We start from the raw sequence: 20,968 nt of genomic DNA, 5'->3' as shown, positions 1-20,968 counted from the left end.
GCACTATCTATCTGTGTGGACCCTGCTACATGCACTAACAATTCCATAGTGCGCTTCAATCTACTCTGCTTTGAAACCAGAACAGAGCAACGTGCACCAGGGAACTTTTAGTGCATGTCTGCAGAGTGCACACAGCCAGTTAGTGCACAGCAGGCTAGTGCAAGGTGGATTTATAGTTGCACTAACTGTTCCTATATAGACAAGGCAACATAAAGCAAGCTGGGGTGATTTGTGCCCACTGCCTTAGGGAGCAGCCCTCCCCCCCCCCCCCCACCTCTGTTGTGGTTCTTGTGTCTTAAGGTTCTGGATTCTAAGACATAAAGTCATGTTACGCTGCAACCTTCCAGCAAGAGTATTTATGTTTGTGTCTAACTTCTGTGTGTGCTGTGACCATCATAGTTCTCAGTGCAGTGGGGGGAGGGAATTCTCCTTTGTTCTCAGTGAGAGCTGTGAGTGCTGAGTACTTATGAAAATCTGGCTAATGAAGTCATTTTTCCTGACTAGCACAAGCAAGCCCTGGATATGGGCTGAGCATCGCTACTCCGATTATATCTGAAACTACCACATCAGTGTAACAGCTGCACTGTGGGCGCCATCCTGCACTTCAGACTCTGGCAAAAATCCCATCACCTTAAATGAGAGTTTTGCCCATGTCAGAACTGAGGATCAGGCTGTAACTTGTAATCAGTTGCACAAAAGGCCATAAACACAGAGCTCCACAGCTAGGGTAACCCGGCTCGCCCTGTGAATGTATGTTTTGGTTTTTCATTTCACAATCACACAGTGGGCCTGATCCTTCCTTCCCTGCATAACCAAGTCGACAGGAGCTTTGGGAGTGCTGGCAATAAAGGATCAGAGCCAAAATATTCAGAAGCAAAATTTGACCTAAGAGCAGCTTAATAATACATAAAATCTGATTTTTTTTCTAAAAATTATCAGATAACTTTGTTAATAGGAATGACTATTTCATCTCTATAATAATAAGATGGTTGCATTTGTAAAGCACTATTCATTTGAGATCTCAAAGTGCTGCACTGCTGACCAGCTTATTGTATGTCCAGTATTACTTGATTCGTATATTCATGGCATACACGTGGAGAGTTGGAAACAAAATATAAATACTCATCCTGAAAGGCTGCAATGTAACCCTGCTTTATTGCTAAGAATCCAGCACTCTAACACACAGCAGCCAAATACAGAGAGAGAGAAAGCAGGCTGCTCCCTAAGGCAGATCTTTGCCTTCCTTGCTGTAGGCTGGCTCTTTGAAGACTGACTGCCAAGGCCTCAGATTACATGCTCCCTACAGAGCCCCCTAGCCTGCAAACAGCACTAAGAAACCCCTCAGGATTTAAAGTGGCAGCTTGTAATTGTTATATAGTTTTCAATATACCACAGTAAACACTTAACAAGGGCACTCTAGTCATCCATTGCTCTAGGTGCAGGCAGCAGGAATCTGGAGGACTTTTTACTTTGAATTTCCAGACTTGAGTTTTGTTTTTATTAAAATCCTTCATTAACATATTTTGGGCCAGACTCTCTCAAGTAGCTGAGCCACTCTGAGCTTAGGCAAACTGGGGGTATCAGGAAACTGGTCACAACTCTCTGATTTTGAGGGTCAGTCTGCACTGGCCACAGCTTTGGGATCAATTAGAGAAGCCCAGGGAATGCTTGACCTTATGCCAATGGGGGAATAGGTGTAGCATAGCAGAGCTCCACCCTACCCCCAACACACCCTTTCCCATTAATTAACCATCTTCAATATATGCAGAAACAAAATCTTGTCTAAGAGCATCTTAATTTTTAGACAAAAAGTTCAGATTTTTATGTATTATTATCTACCAAATAACTTGGTTAATACAGAATGAATATTTCATCACTATAATAGTAAGGATGTTGCATTTGTCAAGCATTATTCACTTGAGATCTCAAAGTGCTGCACTGCTAATTAGCCTCAGTATTACGTGATTGTTATGTTGACAGCACACACAGAGAGTTAGAAACAAAACGTAAATACTCTTCCTGTAAGGCTGCAATGTAACACTGCTTTATTTCTGAGAACCCAGAACTCTTAACACACAACAGCTAAATACAGAGAGTGACAAAGCAGGCTGCTCCCTAAGGTAAAAAGATAGAACTCAACTCACTTTCCTCTATGCTGGCTCTTTGCAAGCTGAATGCATAGGATGCACCCTACAGAGACCCCTAGCCTGCAAGCAGGACAAGGAAATCTCTCAAGATTTAAAGTGACAGCTGGTGATTTTTATAGTTTTCAATACACCACACTAATCACTTAGGAAGTACCCTGAGGTCAGCCATTGCTCCAGGACCCAGAGAAGAGGACTCTGGAAGAAATATTTACTTTGACTCACCAGGCTCAAGTTTTGATTTTATTAAAATCCTTCATTAAAATATTTTGAGTCAGATCCTCTCATGTGGCTGAGCCTCAGTGAGCACAGTAGAGTCGGGGGGAGGGTGTGTGTGTCAGGAAACTGGTTACAATTCTCTAATTTTGAACATCAGTCTGCATTGGTTGCAGCCTTGGGGTCAGTTAGAGAGCCTAGGGACTGCTTGAATTTATGCCAGTGGGAAATAGGTGTTCTGATGGGTTGGTCCCCTTGGGAAGCCACCTGATGTGCTGAGATAAAACTGAGTCTACCTGTTCTGCTAGCACGGGCCCCCTTTAACCTGTCTTGCTAAGCCAGGCTCTTAAAACCTCCAGATCAGTGCTGGGAAGACTCAGTTTAAGGGACTTGCTTCAGTACTCAGATGTCCACCTCCCTTGGAGTGCAGACCCAAAGATATATTATGAAATTCGTCCCCTCCCTCAATGTGGAGAGAGGTGTGCACACTTCTTGCTTCCCCCAGTTAGAAATTACAGAAACCGAGTTTAATAATAAACAAAACAAATTTTATCAACTATAAAAGGCAGATTTTCCGTGGTAAAAGGGATAACAACCAGAACAAAGCAGATTACTAATCAAATGAAATCAAACACGCAAACTAATCTTAATATACTAAAGAAACTGGTTACATGTAAGTTCTCACCCTAAATGTGGTTCTAATAATCTTCTTCACTGGCCAGACGCCCTTCCAGCCTGGGTCCAGTTCTTTCCCCCTGTTCGGTCTTAGTTGTTTCCAGCAGTCATCACAGGGGAGAACTGAGGACCTAGATTACCTCACTCCCCCCCCTTAAATAGGATTTGCATAGGGCGGGAGTTCTTTGTTTCCTAGTTTGACACCCCCCCCCCGCCCCCAGCTTCTCGTGGAAAAGTGCAGAATTCAAGATGGGTTCCAGTATCAGGTGACATGGTCACATGCCTCTGTAGGGCCCCTGTAGCCATTCTTCACAGGCTGACCCACAGGTTCACAGGAAGATTAAGCTCTTTTACAGTCCATTGACTCTTGCTGATGGGTCATCAGCATTGTCGGGCTTTTTCATTATCGTACCTGAAGTGTTAGCAGTGGGAGGCACCCAAAGTAGCATAGTTGAAATACAGATACATAGTTAATATTCCCAACTTCAGATACAGAAATGATACAGGCACACAAATTGGATAATCACATTCCGTAAATCATAACCTTTCCAATGACATCTCACATGAGCCATCTTGCATAAAGTATATCTCAGTTATGTCATATTCATAAGCATATTTTCATAAATAATATGGAATAACACATCACAGGTGTAGCATAGTAGAGCTGCACCCTACCTACAACCCCTCCCCCCCCCGATTAATTAACCATGTTCAGTAACCAGTCTAAAGCTCGGACTTTCATTAGCTGAATAATAAAGCACAAAAGAGCCACATCTCACCAAGAGATTCTTTTAACTAGTCAGAGTCACCATTGTCACAGTGTCCTGCCTTCATTCTGCGCATGTTTGTACCCAAGTCAATGGCACTTTCTCTTCCAGAGCTGTTTTTCCCACGAGTCAATCCCTGGCTGGTGGCTCTGGGTGTGATCCTGGCTCTCCTGGCTGTTCTCATTCCCCTGGCCAGTTACTGCTTCTGGAGGCAACACAGCGCAAAAGGTAAATTAACAAGAGGCAGAAATTTGGTGTGTGTGACAGAGAGAGATTGAAAAACAAAACCAAAGGTAGAGAAACCGGGATTAAGGGGCTTTGATTCAGTGTTCCTCAGGAGAGTGTCAGGCAATGGGAGTCAGGCTGAGGGTGAAGGGGGAGCTGAATAAATTATGTCTTCATATTTGAACTGAGAAATGTCAAGTGGTTTCACCCCGTCGGAGCTCACTCAGGGATCCCAATCGAGTGTGATCCTGAACTGTTCCATGGGGATCAGCCTGGCTCAGCTTGGAGTGAGCTGGGCTTGGAGCTCCAACATATGTAACTTGGCTGCTTGAAGGAAAACCAGGATGCAAAATGTTTGGGGGGGAAGGGGAGTACTTAGGGCCCAGTTCTGCCCTTCAGTTCTGCATGAACCCCCCTCCCCACACAGCATCTAGGTAAGTAGGAGCTGCAGATGGGCAAAGTAGTGGCTGTGCAAATGGAAAGGTTAGCAGTTACTTTTCTACACTAAGATTTGCTCAGCCTGTGTTCCTGCTACAGGAACAGGGCAATGAACTCTCTATTGTAGTATAAGTGCTAAGCTGTAGTTTTCCCCCTCCTTTGGTCCCAAAAGGCAGAAATTGTCCTTCAGTGATCTCTGTGTTTATAGGGAGCTGAAGTTTTCATAGCTGCCTAGGGGGTCTGAATGCCCAATTTTTATTTACAGTAATGGGCACCGAATGTGCAAACACACAAGGCAGCTGTGAAAGTCCCACCCGGAGGGTTTTCTCACCTGAAGTGCTGTGAACTGTATGTAGAGATGTACCAGTGTCAGAAGAATTGGGAAGGGGGAATGTCTGTTATAATGATTTTCCAGTGGGGACGGAAACAGGTAATTCAGAGAAGCAGAGAGGAGCTGTGCTGTTTACTTGTGAAAGTTGGAATTGGATGTTGCACCTTTAGAACTGTCACCTACACACTGTCAGCATCAGGTGTGAACTGGTTTCGTTCATGGCTTTATGTGAGCTGAGTCCACAGTATTGCCAACCCCAAATGTTCAGAAATCATGAATCAGGCTCACCAAAAATCAGGTGATTGGCTTTAAAATCATGAGATTATGTAATAATAATAGACATGGGGTTCTTTTTATTTGCCTTCTGCTTTTTGAGCCTTCAGGGTGCACTGGAATCACATTTTGAACCTTTATCCACAGCCACGAGGGCTAGGAATGTACTTTTCCTTTAAGAAGGAAGGTTGAAATCATCACATCTCCACTAGTCTCCAGGAGCTGGGGCTTTAAGGAAAACAATAATTATCATGAGACTCATGACAAAATCATGACAGTTGGCAGCACTGACTAGGTGACAGGGATTAACTCATTTTAAGTTGTATGTAAAATTTGTCTGTGTGCCCAGAGAGAGCGATGTTGGGCGCATTTCCAATCACTAAAAAATCAAGAACAATTAACCATCACTGTCTTGTTCCCTGGGCCTTTCAGAGAATTCTCCGTACCAGCTGCACTGGTGAGCTGTGGCTGGGATGCTGTAATAACACAAACACACTCAGGATTTGCACGGCTGGTCTGAGACGCTGCTCACACTGGGCACAAGATGCTCTCACTCAGGCTGTGCTCAGCAGTGACTGGCAGACATGACACGACCTCCATTTCCAGCAGTGTTGGTACCCCAGGGCTGACGCACCAAGGGGATGAGCTCTCAGTGGAAAGAACTGATCTTAGAGGTGATGCCTGTAGGGGCCCATCCACACTTTGCTCCTTGGCTCATGCTGACCTGAGCACCCAGCTAAAGAAAGGCCTCTCCACCCCATTCTTAGCTGGGGCATCTCCCACTGAACCTGGCCTTACAGGGAGCTGTTCCCATGTCTCATTAGGACCAGGAGGCAAGCACCATCCCCAAGGTTAGAAGTTGGCCTGGGATGGGAGTGCAGGGACCTCCACAGACAGACCCATCTGTGTCTCTCCCTTTGTTCCTCTATTTCATAACTACAGCAGAGCTGCATTAAACAACAATAGGAATTTCACCATAAACATGATGGAATGAAATCTCACCTCTCCCCCTTTTCTCCCCCTAGAGACACTGCAATCTGAACTGGAGAGCGAGAAAGGTCAGTGTCTGGGCCAGTTACATTAACTGATGTAAGAGTTATTCCCATAAATATGACAGGGGAATCTCACCTCTCCCCCTTTTCTCCCCCTAGAGACGCTGCGATCTGAACTGGAGAGCGAGAAAGGTCAGTGTCTGGGCCAGTTACATTAACTGATGTAAGGGTTATTCCCGTAAATATGACAGGGGAATCTCACCTCTCCCCCTTTTCTCCCCCTAGAGACGCTGCGATCTGAACTGGAGAGCGAGAAAGGTCAGTGTCTGGGTTAGTTACATTAACTGATGTAAGGGTTATTCCCATAAATATGACAGGGGAATCTCACCTCTCCCCCTTTTCTCCCCGTTAGAGATGCTGCAATTTGAACTGGAGAGCGAGAAAGGTCAGTATCTGGGGCCAATGGGGTGGGCTAAAGCTTATATGAGAATGTTTCCCAAAAATGTGGTAGATCAGTAAACTAGAGAGTGCCAGGCAGGGGAGACATTTGGAATGAAGCCAAAGGGAGGCTGGGACTCAATGTAAAGATCCTCACAGCTGGGGACCCGGCTGTGCCTGGAGGCCCATGGGAAATGATGGCTCAGGCTGCGGCTACGGAGCTGCATGGGCTGCAGGGCCTGCAGCGGGGACACGGCAGAGCAATGGGGAGTGGTGATGGGTGGGAAATCAGTAGATTCCCTCCTTTCTTCAGGCATTGTGGGGGAAGGTATTTGCACAGAGACGATTCCAATGGGGAGGGAGGGGAGAGGGAGAGTAATTGTGTGAGCTGGAGAAAGTGCAAAACACGTATGGGATGGAAAAATTACAAATAACGAGCTGGTGTTTGAACGGGTGATGGGGAATGTCTCCGTATCTGCACCAGAGCCCAAGCAGTGAGTCCAGGGCTGCTCACGCTGAGACAGAAGGGGAAGGGGCCATTTGTCCTAAAACCCCATGGAAATTACAGACACAACACCCTGAGCTCAGGCCCTGAGTAGCCCTAGCCCGGCCAGGCCAGAGTCAGTGCTGGGGACTGTGAGACTTGTCCAGTATTTACAGAATCCCTCACATGGGATCCCCCATGTTCTGGCGTTTCCACAGCCATATAAAGAGGGATGGGGCAGGATTTCACCCTCAGTGACCGTGTGTGTGTGTGTGTTTGTTTGTTTGTTTTCTGGTATTCAGGACCATGAGGCATTTCGTACTTGAGGGAATGGAGGGAGGGAGAATGTATCTCCTCTCTCCCCTCCCCGTTTTAGCATGCACAGAGGTCTCACTGTATTTCGATGGAGAAGGGAGGGGCCTGAATTCACTGTTCCTCACCCCAGCAACCTTTGATGACAGGTAGCTGCCCCACTGCCCTCTGCCCTTGCCCCACTCCCACCCTCCCCAATACCTGTTCTCATCCAGCTGTGAGGGAGAAGCACAGAAGTTGGATGTTTCTGCTAAAATAATCAGCAGTGAGCTAATTGCAAATGGTGACAATTAAATTGTCATGGATCAGGTTTTAGTGTCACCATCCCAACCCCACTGTGCTGAGTGTGAGCAGCAAACAGCGCTGCCTGCAGACTCAGGCAGATCTCCCTGGGCTGGAGCACTGCTTACACCCAGGTCACTTGCTCAATTATACCTTCATACCCATAAAAGATGGGCACATTTTAATATATGGAGGGTGAGATTTTCAACCCCTTTACGGTCAGTAAAAAGACCAGAGCAGCATAAAAGGGCTCCAGAAGGCCTGGATCCAGCTGGGGGGGGATTCCTCCAGTGCAGGCAGTGCAGAGAACAGCTGCAGGCTGCCCTCTGAGGACCCACTCACAAGCCCTATTGAAGGGGTGTGTGGGAGATCAGCCTGGGAACAAGAAGTGGGTGTCAGGAGAGGGGCCCAGGGTGCAGTGCTGCAGAGATCCTGGGCCGTGCTGCTGCCCTTCACCCAGGGAAAGGCTGCCATAACTAAAGGCACAAGTTAACCAGAAAAACTCACTCCCGTTACGGAATAAGAGCGCTGACATGGGGCGTTGTACCGGTGTAACAAGAGCAGTTTAAATTCCCACCTTATCTTACACTGGTGTAACCTTCCCATGCAGACAAGCCCTGAGTTACAGCGGAGGCTGCTTTGGCACCCAGAGCACCCAGGATCAGGGGGATCCAATGTGGGCTTAAAGCTGCTGTAGCCCTCCTGTGCCCCTGGGCTACGGGTTCTGAGCACAGAATCTCACCCTGACAGTTTAGATCACGGAGCACATTTACATGGCAATTCTGTAACCAGAGGGTGATTACTTCACTGCTTACATAGGCCCAGTGGTGCATCCAGCTGGGCTCCACACCCCAGCCCCCCAACCTTCGAATGGATCTTTGATGGGTTGGATCATAGAAAACCCCTTGGGAATTGCTGAGTGTACCTCTAAGCCTGTTTTCCCTGGCAGCTTGGGACTTCAGTGCCCTGCCTGGTTTGAGCCAAACACGCTAGCCTGTTGCAAACCCAGACCCAGGTCTGAACCACATCCCCTAACAGCTGCAGGCTTAACTGAAAACAGCTTAAGAAGTGTAAAGCTTATACAGGGTAAATTCATAAATTGTTCGCCCTCGATAACACCGACAGAGAGAGATGCACAGCTGTTTGCCCCCCCAGGTATTAATACATACTCCGGGTTAATTAATAGGTAAAAAATGATTTTATTAAATACAAAAAGCAGGAATTAAGGGGTTCCAAGTAATAACAGACAGAACAAAGTAAATTACTAAACAAAATAAAATAAAACACATAAGTCTAAGCCTAGTACAGTAAGAAAGTGATTACAGATGAAACCTCACCTTCAGAGATGTTCCAGTAAGCTTCTTTTACAGACTAGCCCCCTTCTAGTATGGGTTCTGCAATCACTCACACCCCCGTGGTTACTGTCCTTTGTTCCAGATTCTGCCAGGTATCCTTTGGGGGTGGAGAGGCTATCTCTTGAGCCAGCTGAAGACAAATTGGAGGAGTCTCCCAGGGGCTTAAATAGACTTTCTCTTGTGGGTGGTCCCCCTCCTCCCTCCTATCCAGAATTCAGTTCCAAGATGGAGTGTTGGAGTCACCTGGGCAAGTCACATGTCCATGCATGACTGAGTTCCTTATCAGCCAGGTCACATTCCCAGGAAATCTCAGATGTGGATTGGCGTCTCCAAGTTCATTGTTGGCTTAAGTGTTTCTTGATGGGGCACTTACTGAGAATAGTCTTTTCTCCAGAAGCTGACCAACTGCTTCACTGAGGCTACTTAAAATTAAACAAGTACATCGCCAATATTCATAACTTCGAACACAAAAATGACACATACATACAAATAGGTTGAATATATTCAGTAGATCATAACCTTTGCAGAGATATGTTACATGGCATATCTAGCATAAAACATATTCCAGTTATGTCATATTTACACTCATAAGCATATTCCCATAAAGCATTATGGGGTGCAACGTCACAGGGTCCCCCTCCTTCTCCTATCCTCCCACCCCCACTGTAGCTAGAACCCTACTGGTTTTTGTGAAAAGCAGAAAACTGGAAAAACTAATTTCCACTAAAATCAGACTTTTCTGATTTTCACCCACATCCGTAGGGTTCTCAGCAGGGTGGGGAGGCGAGGGGCCCGGCTGGAATATGGGGGTGAGGAGTCCAGCTGGCAGGAGCTGGTTGAAGAGGATGCAAGAAGCCCCGCTGGGGAGGGGGTGACTGGAGTGGAATGAGGGGCCTGTTAACCCTAACTCTGACCTCACCCTAACCTTAAACCCTAACCCTGAGGTCACTGCCTCAGCCTGTATCTCAAGGGATCAGATGGTGATTTTAGTGAAAATCCGGTTGTTACAAATTTCCAGTTTTCATGAAAATCAGGAGGGTTCCGCCCACTGATGCCTAGAACATGCCCTGAAACACTGCAGCTGATGGGACGTAGTTTTCAAAAGTTATCCCATTGCAGACAGACAGAAACGCCGTCGAGTTCAGTGTGGGGCCTCCCTTCACTCGGCCAAAAGGGAAAGGAGATGGCCATTTACTCAGTGTTTTACCTGCACTAGACCTTGTGCCCCCAGTATAATGCGGGCAGTGGGAATAGCTATAGGCAGAGCCCACCTGTGTGCGTCCTACTTTCTACCAGCAGAAAAATGACTCCTATGAGTTTGCAATAATTGAGTTAAATCTTCTGCCTTGTAACACATCTCTCCTGTTATTTACTTCCAGCGGCGCATCAGGCAGAGACAGGTGAGGTCCCTTTGTTCATTTCACTGGGGAGGGGAGGGGGAATCTCAGATTTTACAACAACATATTTCATAGACCCTCTGGGCAGCTCTCAGAGCCCTCACTGTGAACAGAAAGTCAGTCTGGTTTGTGCAGTGCACAGAGAAGCTCTGCCCTTGTCCCTCACACTCAGCACACGGAATGAACAGACCCAAACCCCACTCACTGAACTCACAGGAGGTTTATTGCTCCCACACAGCGGGGGCGGGAGCGGGTTTGGCTCACTCTGCGGGTAACCAGCACTGTGCCCAGGCTGTGAGCTGGCTGTAGTTGTTAACACCTGCGGTGTGACCTGCCAAGCAGAAGATGGCCAGGGACATGGTGGCTGATGATGTCATCATGCTGCTTGCTACAGTGTCACTCTGCCCATTTGTTCTCCTGTGTTATGGGTTGTGGGCTCCACCCCCCTCCCACCCAGTCCCTTCACCCCAATGATAGATTAATCTGCTCCCAGGGAGAGTTCCCTCGAATCCCTCCTGACCCCCATCAGTGTTTTGGTTTGTGCCCTGAAGCAGGAGGGGGTTTCTCTCCCTTCCAATATGCTTGTGTTTTTGAGAATTATCACCACTCTGGATATTTGCATTTCTCTATCAGTTCCTGGGCCTTTCTGAATCCTTTGTCCATTTGGGGTTTTTCTTTGCTTGTCCATTTTGTTTTAACCCTACTCAGTGTAAAACTGCATATTCTCATTAGCCATATAAATGTCCTTTCATTTTATTTCTGTTAAACTCTTGTCCTCAATGCTATCTTGTGGCAAGGAGGTTCACAGGCTAATTATGCATCATGTAAACAATAGTATTTCCTCTTATAGTTTGAAATTTGCTACCTTTCAATTTAGTTGAGTATCCTCTTGTTCTAGTAGTAGGAGGGAAGGTAGGGCTGAGAACCCAATTTCTCTCTCTCTCACTCACTGTTTTCTATTTCTCTGTCAAGTCTCCTATCGAAACTAAAATGTCCCATCTCTTTCAATCACTTTTTATATGGCTTTGCCTTCAGGGCTCTAATCATTATTAGTGCCCATCTCTGTAATATCCTTTCTGAGATAGGGCGACCAGTACAGGTGAGGATGTATATAAGTGTGATTTTCTCTCCTGTTCTTTGTGCATCGTGACACTTCATTCTTTAAATACCGCTGCACATTGAGCAGAGCTCTTCACAGAGGTGTCCACAGTGACACCCAGGTCTTTTTCCTGAGTATTTTAAAGCCAATAACCTGCGTGTATAGGTCTATTTATCCTTGTAATGTGTGTTACCTCACATTGATCAACACTGAATTTCATCAGCCATCATGTCCCTCTGAAATAACTCAGACTTCTTTGGTAACCTAAATAATTGTGTGTCATCTACAAATTTTGCCACTTTAGGGCTTATCCTTTCCAAGGCACTTCCATTCTATGCATCCGATGAAGTGGGCTGTAGCCTACGAAAGCTTATGCTCAAATAAATGTGTTAGTCTCTAAGGTGCCACAAGTACTCCTGGTCTTTTTGCGGATACAGACTAACACGGCTGCTACTCTGAAAATAGCCCAGGGGTTCTCAAACTTCATTGTACCACAACCCCCTTCTGACAACAAAAATTACTAGATGATCCCAGAAGGGGGACTGAAGCCTGAGCCTGCCTGAGGCCCGCCCCCTGGGTTGGTGGCCAGGGCCAAATCTGAAGCCCGAGGGCTTCCGTCCCAGACGGGGGCCTGTAATCTGAGCCCCAGTGCCCACGGCTAAAGCCCTCAGGCTTCAGCTTCAGCCCCGAGTGGTGGGGCTCAAGCTTTGGCCCCAGCACGTCTAAGCCAGCCCTGACCCACAGTTTGAGAACCGCTGAAATAGACTAAACACCCATCCTAATACCTGTCTGTGAGGCACCCCACTGCTAACCTTTTTCCATATGAAAATTGTCCATTTATTCCTGCTCTTTGTTTTCTGTCATTTAGCGGGTTTCTGATCCAGGACAATACTTTACCTCTCACCCAATGATGACTCAGGCTATGTCTGCACTACAGAGCTTATAACGCCACAGCTGAACCGATGCAGCTGCGCCACTGTAAGATCTCCAGTGTAGTCAATCTGTGCTGACGGGAGAGAGTTTCCCCATTGGCATAATGATTCACCTCCAGCGGGCGGAGGTAGCTATGTGGGCAGGAGAGTTTCTCCCACCAACATAGTGCTGTACATACTAACACTTATGTCAGCATAACTTATGTTGCTCAGGGGGTGGAATATTCACACCTCTGAGTGACATATGTTTTGGAGCCATAAGTGGTAGTGTAGACAGCCTTAGTTTCCTTAAAAACTTTTTGTGAGGAACTTTTTCAAAAACTTTTTGAAAGTCCACATCAATTATGCCATTGGGTTCTCCTTTGTGCCATACTGTACTGACATACTCACTGGCATTGAATAGATTAGTGAGACACAAGCCTAGTCTATTCTAGGAATTGATATTGGTATAGCTACGTTTTTCTGGAGTGTGAATCCACACCCCTGAGAGATGTAGTTTATATTTACCAAGCTAACCCCTGGTGTAGACAGTGCTAGGTTGATGGAAGAATCAACCTAGCTACTGACTCTGGGGGAGGTGGGTTACCTGTGACGATGGGAGAATCCCTCCCCTCAGCGTAGGGAGTGTCTATGCTGAAGCGCCACCATAGCAGTGGTGCAGCTGCACTGCTGTAGGGGTTTAAGTGTAGACATACCCACAGTTTTCTTTTCCAGCTGTGCTAGCTGGACTTTTTCCTATTATTCTCATACAGCTGATTTAGAATTCTGGTTTAGTTCTTGTTTCAGCCAGTTTACCAGGCACTGGCCTTGGCTACACTTGCAGCTGTACAGCGCTGTGAGGTAAACCTGTCTTCGTACAGCTGAGTAGGGAAAAGCGCTGCAGTCTGTCCACACTGACAGCTGACAGCGCAGTGGTGTGGCCACCTTGTAACATTTGCAGCTGTGTTGGGAGCGGTGCATTATGGGCAGCTATCCCAGCATTCATGTGGCTGCAACGTGCTTTTCAAATCCGGGGGTGGGGGGTGGGGTGGATTGTGACAGGGAGTGTTGGGGGGAGAAAGAGTGCTTTTTGGAGCATGTCATCTCTCTATTTTGCAAATTCCGAACTCCTGGCCCCCTGCTCATTCATTCACTCACTCAAAGCAAGCTGCAAACTGTTTGCTTTTCTCTGTGGTACGAGCTTTGAAACCGGCACTTCCGCATTCTTGCAGCCGGTCACAACAATGGAGAGGCCACTTGACAAGGTGATTAGTACAGCACTGCAAGCGTTTACACTCACACCTCTGAGTCGTAGCCACTCCGCTGCAGCTGTTATTCCTCTCGGAGATGTGGAGCACCTGCAGCAGTGTACCCAGGGAGATACAGCGCTGTAAGTGCCCTGCCAGTGTGGACGGGGAGTGAGTTACAGCTCGGGGGGGGGAGGCTTTACAGCGCTGTAACTTGCAAGTGTAGCCAAGGCCACTGACGTAAGGCTCACTGGACTTTAATTCTCAGAATTACTCCCGCCAAATTTTTAAAGCTGGGGACAACATTCCCAACCCTCTGAATCTCCGGAAGTGTCGCTGATTTTAATGAGAGATGCGTATGATTGTTAGCAGCTCAGCCATATCGCTCTGACGTCATTTCAGAACTCTTGGGCGTTTGCCACCTGGCAGGGATCCTCACTGCTCTTGGTGACTGCTGGCTCTTTAACTTATCAGTTGTTCCAATATCTCGTCTTCACACCTCAATCCCTGATATTTGTTTCCTGAACAGAGCAGCTCCAGGGCAGGTCTCTCCCCAACATTCTCTGTGGTGAAAACTGATGCAAAGAAACAAGCCAGTCTCTCAACATTGTCCTTACCCTCCTCAATTGCTCCTTTTCCCCCCCTGCTGATCCAGGAGACCCATTGATTCTCAGAGTCCTGATTCTGATGGACTGAAATAATTCCCTGGTATTTGTTTTATCACTCTGCTAATTCCATTTTAGCTCCTAATTCCCATCATGCACTTCACCCGAGGTACTGTATGCTCCTTTCTGCTGGCTTCACAGGGTTAATATTTTCCACTTGCTGAGGGATCCCTGTTTGGCTCTAACAACCTCTTGTGCCTGGCCGGGTGGGGTTACTGTATTTCTCCCCTTGCTAATTCCTTTGCTGCTCAAGAAGTGCCAGGCTCTGGTTGCTGACGTAGCCTCCAGGCTGAGTCTAAGGATTTTAACTTCCCTGCTTTAAAGGCTTTTTGACTCACTTCTCTTCTGCAAGATAATGCGATATTAGGGTGACCAGACAGCAAGTGTGAAAAATCAGGATAGGGGATGGGTCTTGTTCCCTGGGCCTTTCAGAGAACTCTCCGCACCAGCTGCACTGGTGAGCTGTGGCTGGGATGCTGTAATAACACAAACACACTCAGGATTTGCACGGCTGGTCTGAGACGCTGCTCACACTGGGCACAAGATGCTCTCGCTCAGTCTGTGCTCAGCAGTGACTGGCAGACATGACGCGACCTCCATTTCCAGCAGTGTTGGTACCCAGGGCTGACACCAAAAGGACGAGCTCCACATGGGAAAGAGCTGATCTTAGAGGTGATGCCTGTAGGGGCCCATCCACACCCCCCTCCCTGGCTCATGCTGACCTGCGCACCCAGCTAAAGAAAGACACCTCCACCCTGTTCTTAGCTAGTGCACAACCCAACTAACGTGGCCTTACAGGGAGCTGTTCCCCTGTGTCACTAGGATCAGGGGACAGACACCACCCACAAACTCAGGAGCTGGCCTAGGAAGGGGGTGCAGGGACCTCCACAGATGGACCTGTCTGTGTGTCTCCATTAGTTTCTCTATTGCATAATTACAGCAGAGCTTCACGAAACAACAATAGGAACTTCACCATAAACATGATTGAATGAAATCTCACCTCTCACCCTTTTATCCCCCCAGAGATGCTGCGATCTGAACTGGAGAGCGAGAAAGGTCAGTGTCTGGGCCAGTTACATTAACTGATGTAAGGGCTATTCCCATAAATGTGACAGGGGAATCTCACCTCTCCCCCTTTTCTCCCCCCAGAGCAGTGGTTTTCAACCTGTGGCCCACAGACCCTGGCAGGTTTGCAGACTCTGTCTAACATTTCCGAAGAGGTCTGCACCACCATTCAAAATTTTGTAGGGGTCTGCAAATGAAAAAAGGTTGAAAACCACTGCCCTAGAGACGCTGCGATCTGAACTGTAAAGCGAGAAAGGTCAGTGTCTGGGGCGGCGTAAAGATTACATGAGAATGTTTCCCAAATATGTGGTGGATCAGTAAACTGGAGATTACCGGGCAGACAGGACATTTGGAATGAAGCCAAAGGAAGGCTGTGACTTGGGTTTTGTCTATACTGCGCACCTTTTAGCAACACAACTGTGCCACTACAGCCCTGCCACTAAAAGGCGCGCAGTGTAGCCGCTGTTTGTCGGTGGGAGAGAGCTGTCCCACTCACGAAAAACTTCCACCCCCAACGAGCGGCAGTAGCTTTATCGGCAGGAGAGCTCTCCCGCAGACAAAGCGCTGCTCACACCGACATTTTTTGCCGGCAAAACGTTTGTCTTTCGTGTGTGTGTGTGTGTGTGTGTGTGTGTGTGTGTGTGTGTGTGTGTGTGTGTTTTTAACAACTGTGAATAAGAAAAGTTTTGTCATTCAGTTGCCAGTGTATAGACAAAGCCTCAATGTAAAGCTTGTCACAGGACGGGGATTCCCTCCCTCGCCCTTGGGACCCGGCTGTGCCTGGAGGCCCGTGGGAAGTGATGGCTCAGGCTGCGGCTATGGAACTGAGCAGGCTGCAGCACCTGAAGTGGAGACACAGCAGAGCAATGGGGGGATGGGTGAGAAATGAGCAGAGCCCCCATTTCAGCAGGGGTTGTGGGGGGAAGGTATTTGCACAGAGACAATTCAGATGGGGTAGGAGGGGGCTACACGTGTGTTGTGGAGAAAGTACAAAACACATATGGGATGGAACAATTACAAATAACGTGCTGGTATTTGAATGGGTGATGGGGAATGTCTCCGAATTGTCACCAGAGCCCAAGCAGTGAGCTCAGGGCTGCTCATGCTGACACAGACGGGCTCTGAAGGGGAACATGCCAATTGTCCTAAAACCCCATGGAAATTACAGACACAACACCCTGAGCCCAGGCCTGAGTTGCCCTAGACCAGTCGGGCCAGGGTCATTGCTGGGGACTGTTAGACGTGTCCAGGGTGTGTGTGTGTGTGTGTGTGTGTGTGTTACCATGCACAGAAGTCACCCCGTATTTGGATGGAGGTGGCAGGGGGCTTGAATTCACTGTTCCTCATCCGAACAACCTTTGAAGACAGGTAGCTGCCCCAGTGCCCCTTTCCCCAGTATCTGCCCTTTCATCCAGCTGTGAGGGAGAAGCACAGAAGTTGGATGTTTCTGCTAAAATAATCAGCAGTGAGCTAATTGCAAATGGTGACAATTAAATTGTCATCAATCAGGTTTTAGTGTCACCATCCCAACCCCACTGTGCTGAGTGTGAGCAGCAAAGAACGCTGCCTGCAGACTCAGGCAGATCGCACTGGGCTGAGCACTGCTTACACCCAGGTCACTTGCTCAATGCTACCTTCATACCCAGAAAGGCTGGGCACTTTTTAATACACAGAGGGTGAGATTTTCACTCCCATCTCAACCCTGTTATGTTAGTAAAAGGACCAGAGCAGCATAAAAGGGCTCCAGAAGGCCTGTATCCAGCTGGGGGAGGATTCCTTCAGTGCAGGCAGTGCAGAGAACAGCTGCAGGCTGCCCTCTGAGGACCCACTTACAAGCCCTATTGTAGGGGTGTATGGGAGAAGGGACTGGGAACAAGAGGGATGTGTCAGGGCGGAGCCACAGTGCACAGACCTGCAGAGATTCTGGGCCGTGTTGCTGCCCATATGCACCCAGGGAAAGGCTGCTGGAACTAAAGGTATAAGCTAAACCAGAAAAACTCACTCCCATTACGGAATAACAGCGCTGACATGGGCGTTATACCGGTGTAACAAGAGCAGTTTAAATTCCCACCTTACCATGTACTGGTGTAACCTTCCCATGCAGAGAAGCCCTGAGTTACAGAGGGGGCTGCTTTGGCAACCAGATCAGGGGATGTGGAGTTTGTGGTAAAAGCCACAGTCGCCCTCACCTTAAACCCTAACCCTGAGGTCACTGCCTCAGCCTGTATCCTACGGGATCAAACGGTGAGTTAAGTGGAAATCAGGCTGTTACCAATTTCTAGTTTTCACCAAAATCCGGAGAGTTCTGCCCATTGATAGCTAGAACATGCCTTGTAACGCTGCGATTGATTGGACGTGGTTATCAAAAGTGATCCCGTTCCAGACAGATAGAAACACCATCGAGTTCAGTGTGGGGCCTCAGCCAGAAGGGAAAGGAGATGGCCATTTACTCAGTATTTTACCTGCACGAGGCTTTGTGTCCCCAGTATAACGCAGGCAGTGGGAATAGCTACAGGCAGAGCCCCCCTGTGTGTGTTCTACTTTCTACCAGCAGAAAAATGATTCCTATGAGTTTGCAATAATTGAGTTAAATCTTCTGCCTTGTAACACACTTGTTCTGTTATTTACTTTCAGCGGCGCATCATGCAGAGAAAGGTGAGGTCCCTTTGTTCATTGCAATGGGAGGAGAGGGGAGGGGAATCTCAGACTTTGCAACAAGTTTCATAGACCCCCAGAGCAGGTATTGAGAGCTTGCACTGTAAACAGAAAGTCAGTTTGGTTTCTGCAGTGCACACAGAAGCTCTGCCCCTCGTCCCTTACACTCAGGACAGGGAATGAACAGACCCAAACCCCACTCACTGAACTCACAGGGGTTTATTGCTCCCACACAGCGGGGGGGGAGAAGCTGGTTTGGCTCATTCTGCATGTAGCCAGCACTGTGCCCAGGCTGTGAGCTGGCTGTAGTCGTTAACACCCCCGGTGTGACCTGCCAAGCAGAAGATGGCCAGGGACATGGTGGCTGATGATGTCATCATGCTGCTTGCTACAGTGTCACTCTGCCCATTTGTTCTCCTGTGTTATGGGTTGTGGGCTCCACCCCCCTCCCACCCACTCCCGTCACCCCAATGATAGACTAATCTGCTCCCAGGGAGAGTTCCCTCGAATCCCTCCTGACCCCCATCAGCATTTGGTTTGTGCCCTGAAGCAGGAGGGGGTTTCTCTCCCTTCCAATATGCTTGTGTTTTTGAGAATTATCACCACTCTGGATATTTGCATTTCTCTATCAGTTCCTGGGCCTTTCTGAATCCTTTGTCCATTTGGGGTTTTTCTTTGCTTGTCCATTTTGTTTTAACCCTACTCAGTGTAAAACTGCATATTCTCATTAGCCATATAAATGTCCTTTCATTTTATTTCTGTTAAACTCTTGTCCTCAATGCTATCTTGTGGCAAGGAGGTTCACAGGCTAATTATGCATCATGTAAACAATAGTATTTCCTCTTATAGTTTGAAATTTGCTACCTTTCAATTTAGTTGAGTATCCTCTTGTTCTAGTAGTAGGAGGGAAGGTAGGGCTGAGAACCCAATTTCTCTCTCTCTCACTCACTGTTTTCTATTTCTCTGTCAAGTCTCCTATCGAAACTAAAATGTCCCGTCTCTTTCAATCACTTTTTATATGGCTTTGCCTTCAGGGCTCTAATCATTATTATTGCCCGTCTCTGTAACATCCTTTCTGAGATAGGGCGACCAGTACAGGTGAGGATGTATATAAGTGTGATTTTCTGTCCTGTTCTTTGCGCATCCTGACACTTCATTCTTTAAATACTGCTGCACATTGAGCAGAGCTCTTCACAGAGGTGTCCACAGTGACACCCAGGTCTTTTTCCTGAGTATTTTAAAGCCAATAACCTGCGTGTATAGGTCTAATTGTCCGTGTAACGTGTATTACCTCACACTGATCATCACTGAATTTCATCAACCATCATGTTATTCAAACTTGGTCCCTCTGAAATAACTCAGACTTCTTTGGTAACCTAAATCATTGTGTGTCATCTGCAAATGTTGCCACTTTAGGGCTTATCCTTTCCAAGTCACTGATAAATAGACCAGGGGTTCTCAAACTTCATTGCACCGCAACGCCCTTCTGACAACAAAAATGACCCCGGGGGAGGGGGGGGAACGAAGCCTGAGCCTGCCTGAGCTCCGCCCCCTGGGTGGGTGGCCAGGGCCAAAGTTGAAGCCCAAGGCCTTCCGTCTGCCCTCAGGCTTCAGCTTCAGCCCCGAGTGGTGGGGCTCGGACTTGAGACCCAGACCCCAGCAAGTCTAAAAGAGCCCTGACCCACAGTTTGAGAAGCGCTGAAATAGACTAAACACCAGTCCTAATACATGATTTTGAGGTACCCCACTGCTAACCTTTTTCCATATGAAAATTGACCATTTGTTCCTGCTCTTTGTTTTCTGTCATTAAGCTGGTTTCTAATCCAGGACAATACTTTACCCCTCACCCCATGATGACTTAGGCTATGTCTGCACTACAGAGCTTCTAACGCTACAGCTGAACCGATGCAGCTGCGCCACTGTAAGATCTCTAGTATAGCCACTCTGTACCGACGGGAGAGAGTTCTCCCATTGGCATAATGATTCATCTCCAGCGGGCGGTGGTAGCTATGTGGGCAGGAGAGTTTCTCCCACCGACATAGCACTGTGCACACTAACACTTATGTCAGCGTAACTTATGTTGCTCAGGGGGTGGAATATTCACACCTCTGAGTGACATATGTTTTGCAGACATAAGTGGTAGTGTGGACAGCCTTAGTTTCCTTAATAACCTTTTGTGAGGAACTCTTTCAAAGACTTTGAAAGTCCACATCAATTATGCCATTGGGTTCTCCTTTGTGCCATACTGTACTGACATACTCACTGGCATTGAATAGATTAGTGAGACACAACCTAGTCTATTCTAGGAATTTATATTGGCATAGCTATGTTTTTCTGAAGTCTGAATCCACACCCCTGAGAGATGTAGTTTATATTTACCAAGCTAACGCCTGGTGTAGACAGTGTGAGGTCGACGGAAGAATCAACCTAGCAACTGACTCTGGGGGAGGTGGGTTACCTGTGACGATGGGAGAATCCCTCCCCTCAGTGTAGGTAGTGTCTATGCTGAAGCCCCACCTGCTGTAGGGTTTAAGTGTAGACATACCCACAGTTTTCTTTTCCAGCTGTGCTAGTTGGGTTTGTTCCCATCATTCTCATACAGCTGATTTAGAATTCTGGTTTAGTTCTTGTTTCAGCCAGTTTACCAGTGACGTAAGGCTCACTGGGCTGTAACTCTCAGAATTACTCCGGCCAAATTTTTAAAGCTGGGGACAACATTCCCAACCCTCTGAATCTCCGGAAGTGTCGCTGATTTTAATGAGTGATGCGTATGATTGTTAGCAGCTCAGCCATATCGCTCTGACGTCATTTCAGAACTCTTGGGCGTTTGGCACCTGGCAGGGATCTACGCTGCTCTTGGTGGCTGCTGGCTCTTTAACTCATCAGTTGTTCCAATATCTCCTCTTCACTCCTCAATCCCTGATATTCATTTCATGAACAGAGCAGCTCCAGGGCAGGTCCCTCCCCTACATTCTCTGTGGTGAAAACTGATGCAAA

The 20,968-nt window shown here is 47.5% G+C and overlaps 1 protein-coding gene across 1 annotated transcript in view; it reads left to right on the top strand.

Moving 5' to 3' along the window:
- The window catches only part of LOC135974854 (butyrophilin subfamily 1 member A1-like), a 55,604-nt gene that overhangs the window by 19,006 nt on the left and 15,630 nt on the right, over positions 1–20,968 (top strand). The window contains exons 6-12 of the mRNA XM_065563892.1: positions 3,914–4,030; positions 6,221–6,253; positions 6,347–6,379; positions 6,474–6,506; positions 15,275–15,307; positions 15,401–15,495; positions 17,951–17,971. Coding sequence (XP_065419964.1) covers positions 3,914–4,030; positions 6,221–6,253; positions 6,347–6,379; positions 6,474–6,506; positions 15,275–15,307; positions 15,401–15,495; positions 17,951–17,971 — 365 coding nt within the window. The remainder of the gene's footprint in view (positions 1–3,913; positions 4,031–6,220; positions 6,254–6,346; positions 6,380–6,473; positions 6,507–15,274; positions 15,308–15,400; positions 15,496–17,950; positions 17,972–20,968) is intronic.

This window comes from Chrysemys picta, chromosome 12 (genome assembly GCF_011386835.1).
Source record: "Chrysemys picta bellii isolate R12L10 chromosome 12, ASM1138683v2, whole genome shotgun sequence".
Lineage (NCBI taxonomy): Eukaryota > Metazoa > Chordata > Testudines > Emydidae > Chrysemys > Chrysemys picta.
This window is presented reverse-complemented; position numbering and strand designations above follow the sequence as displayed.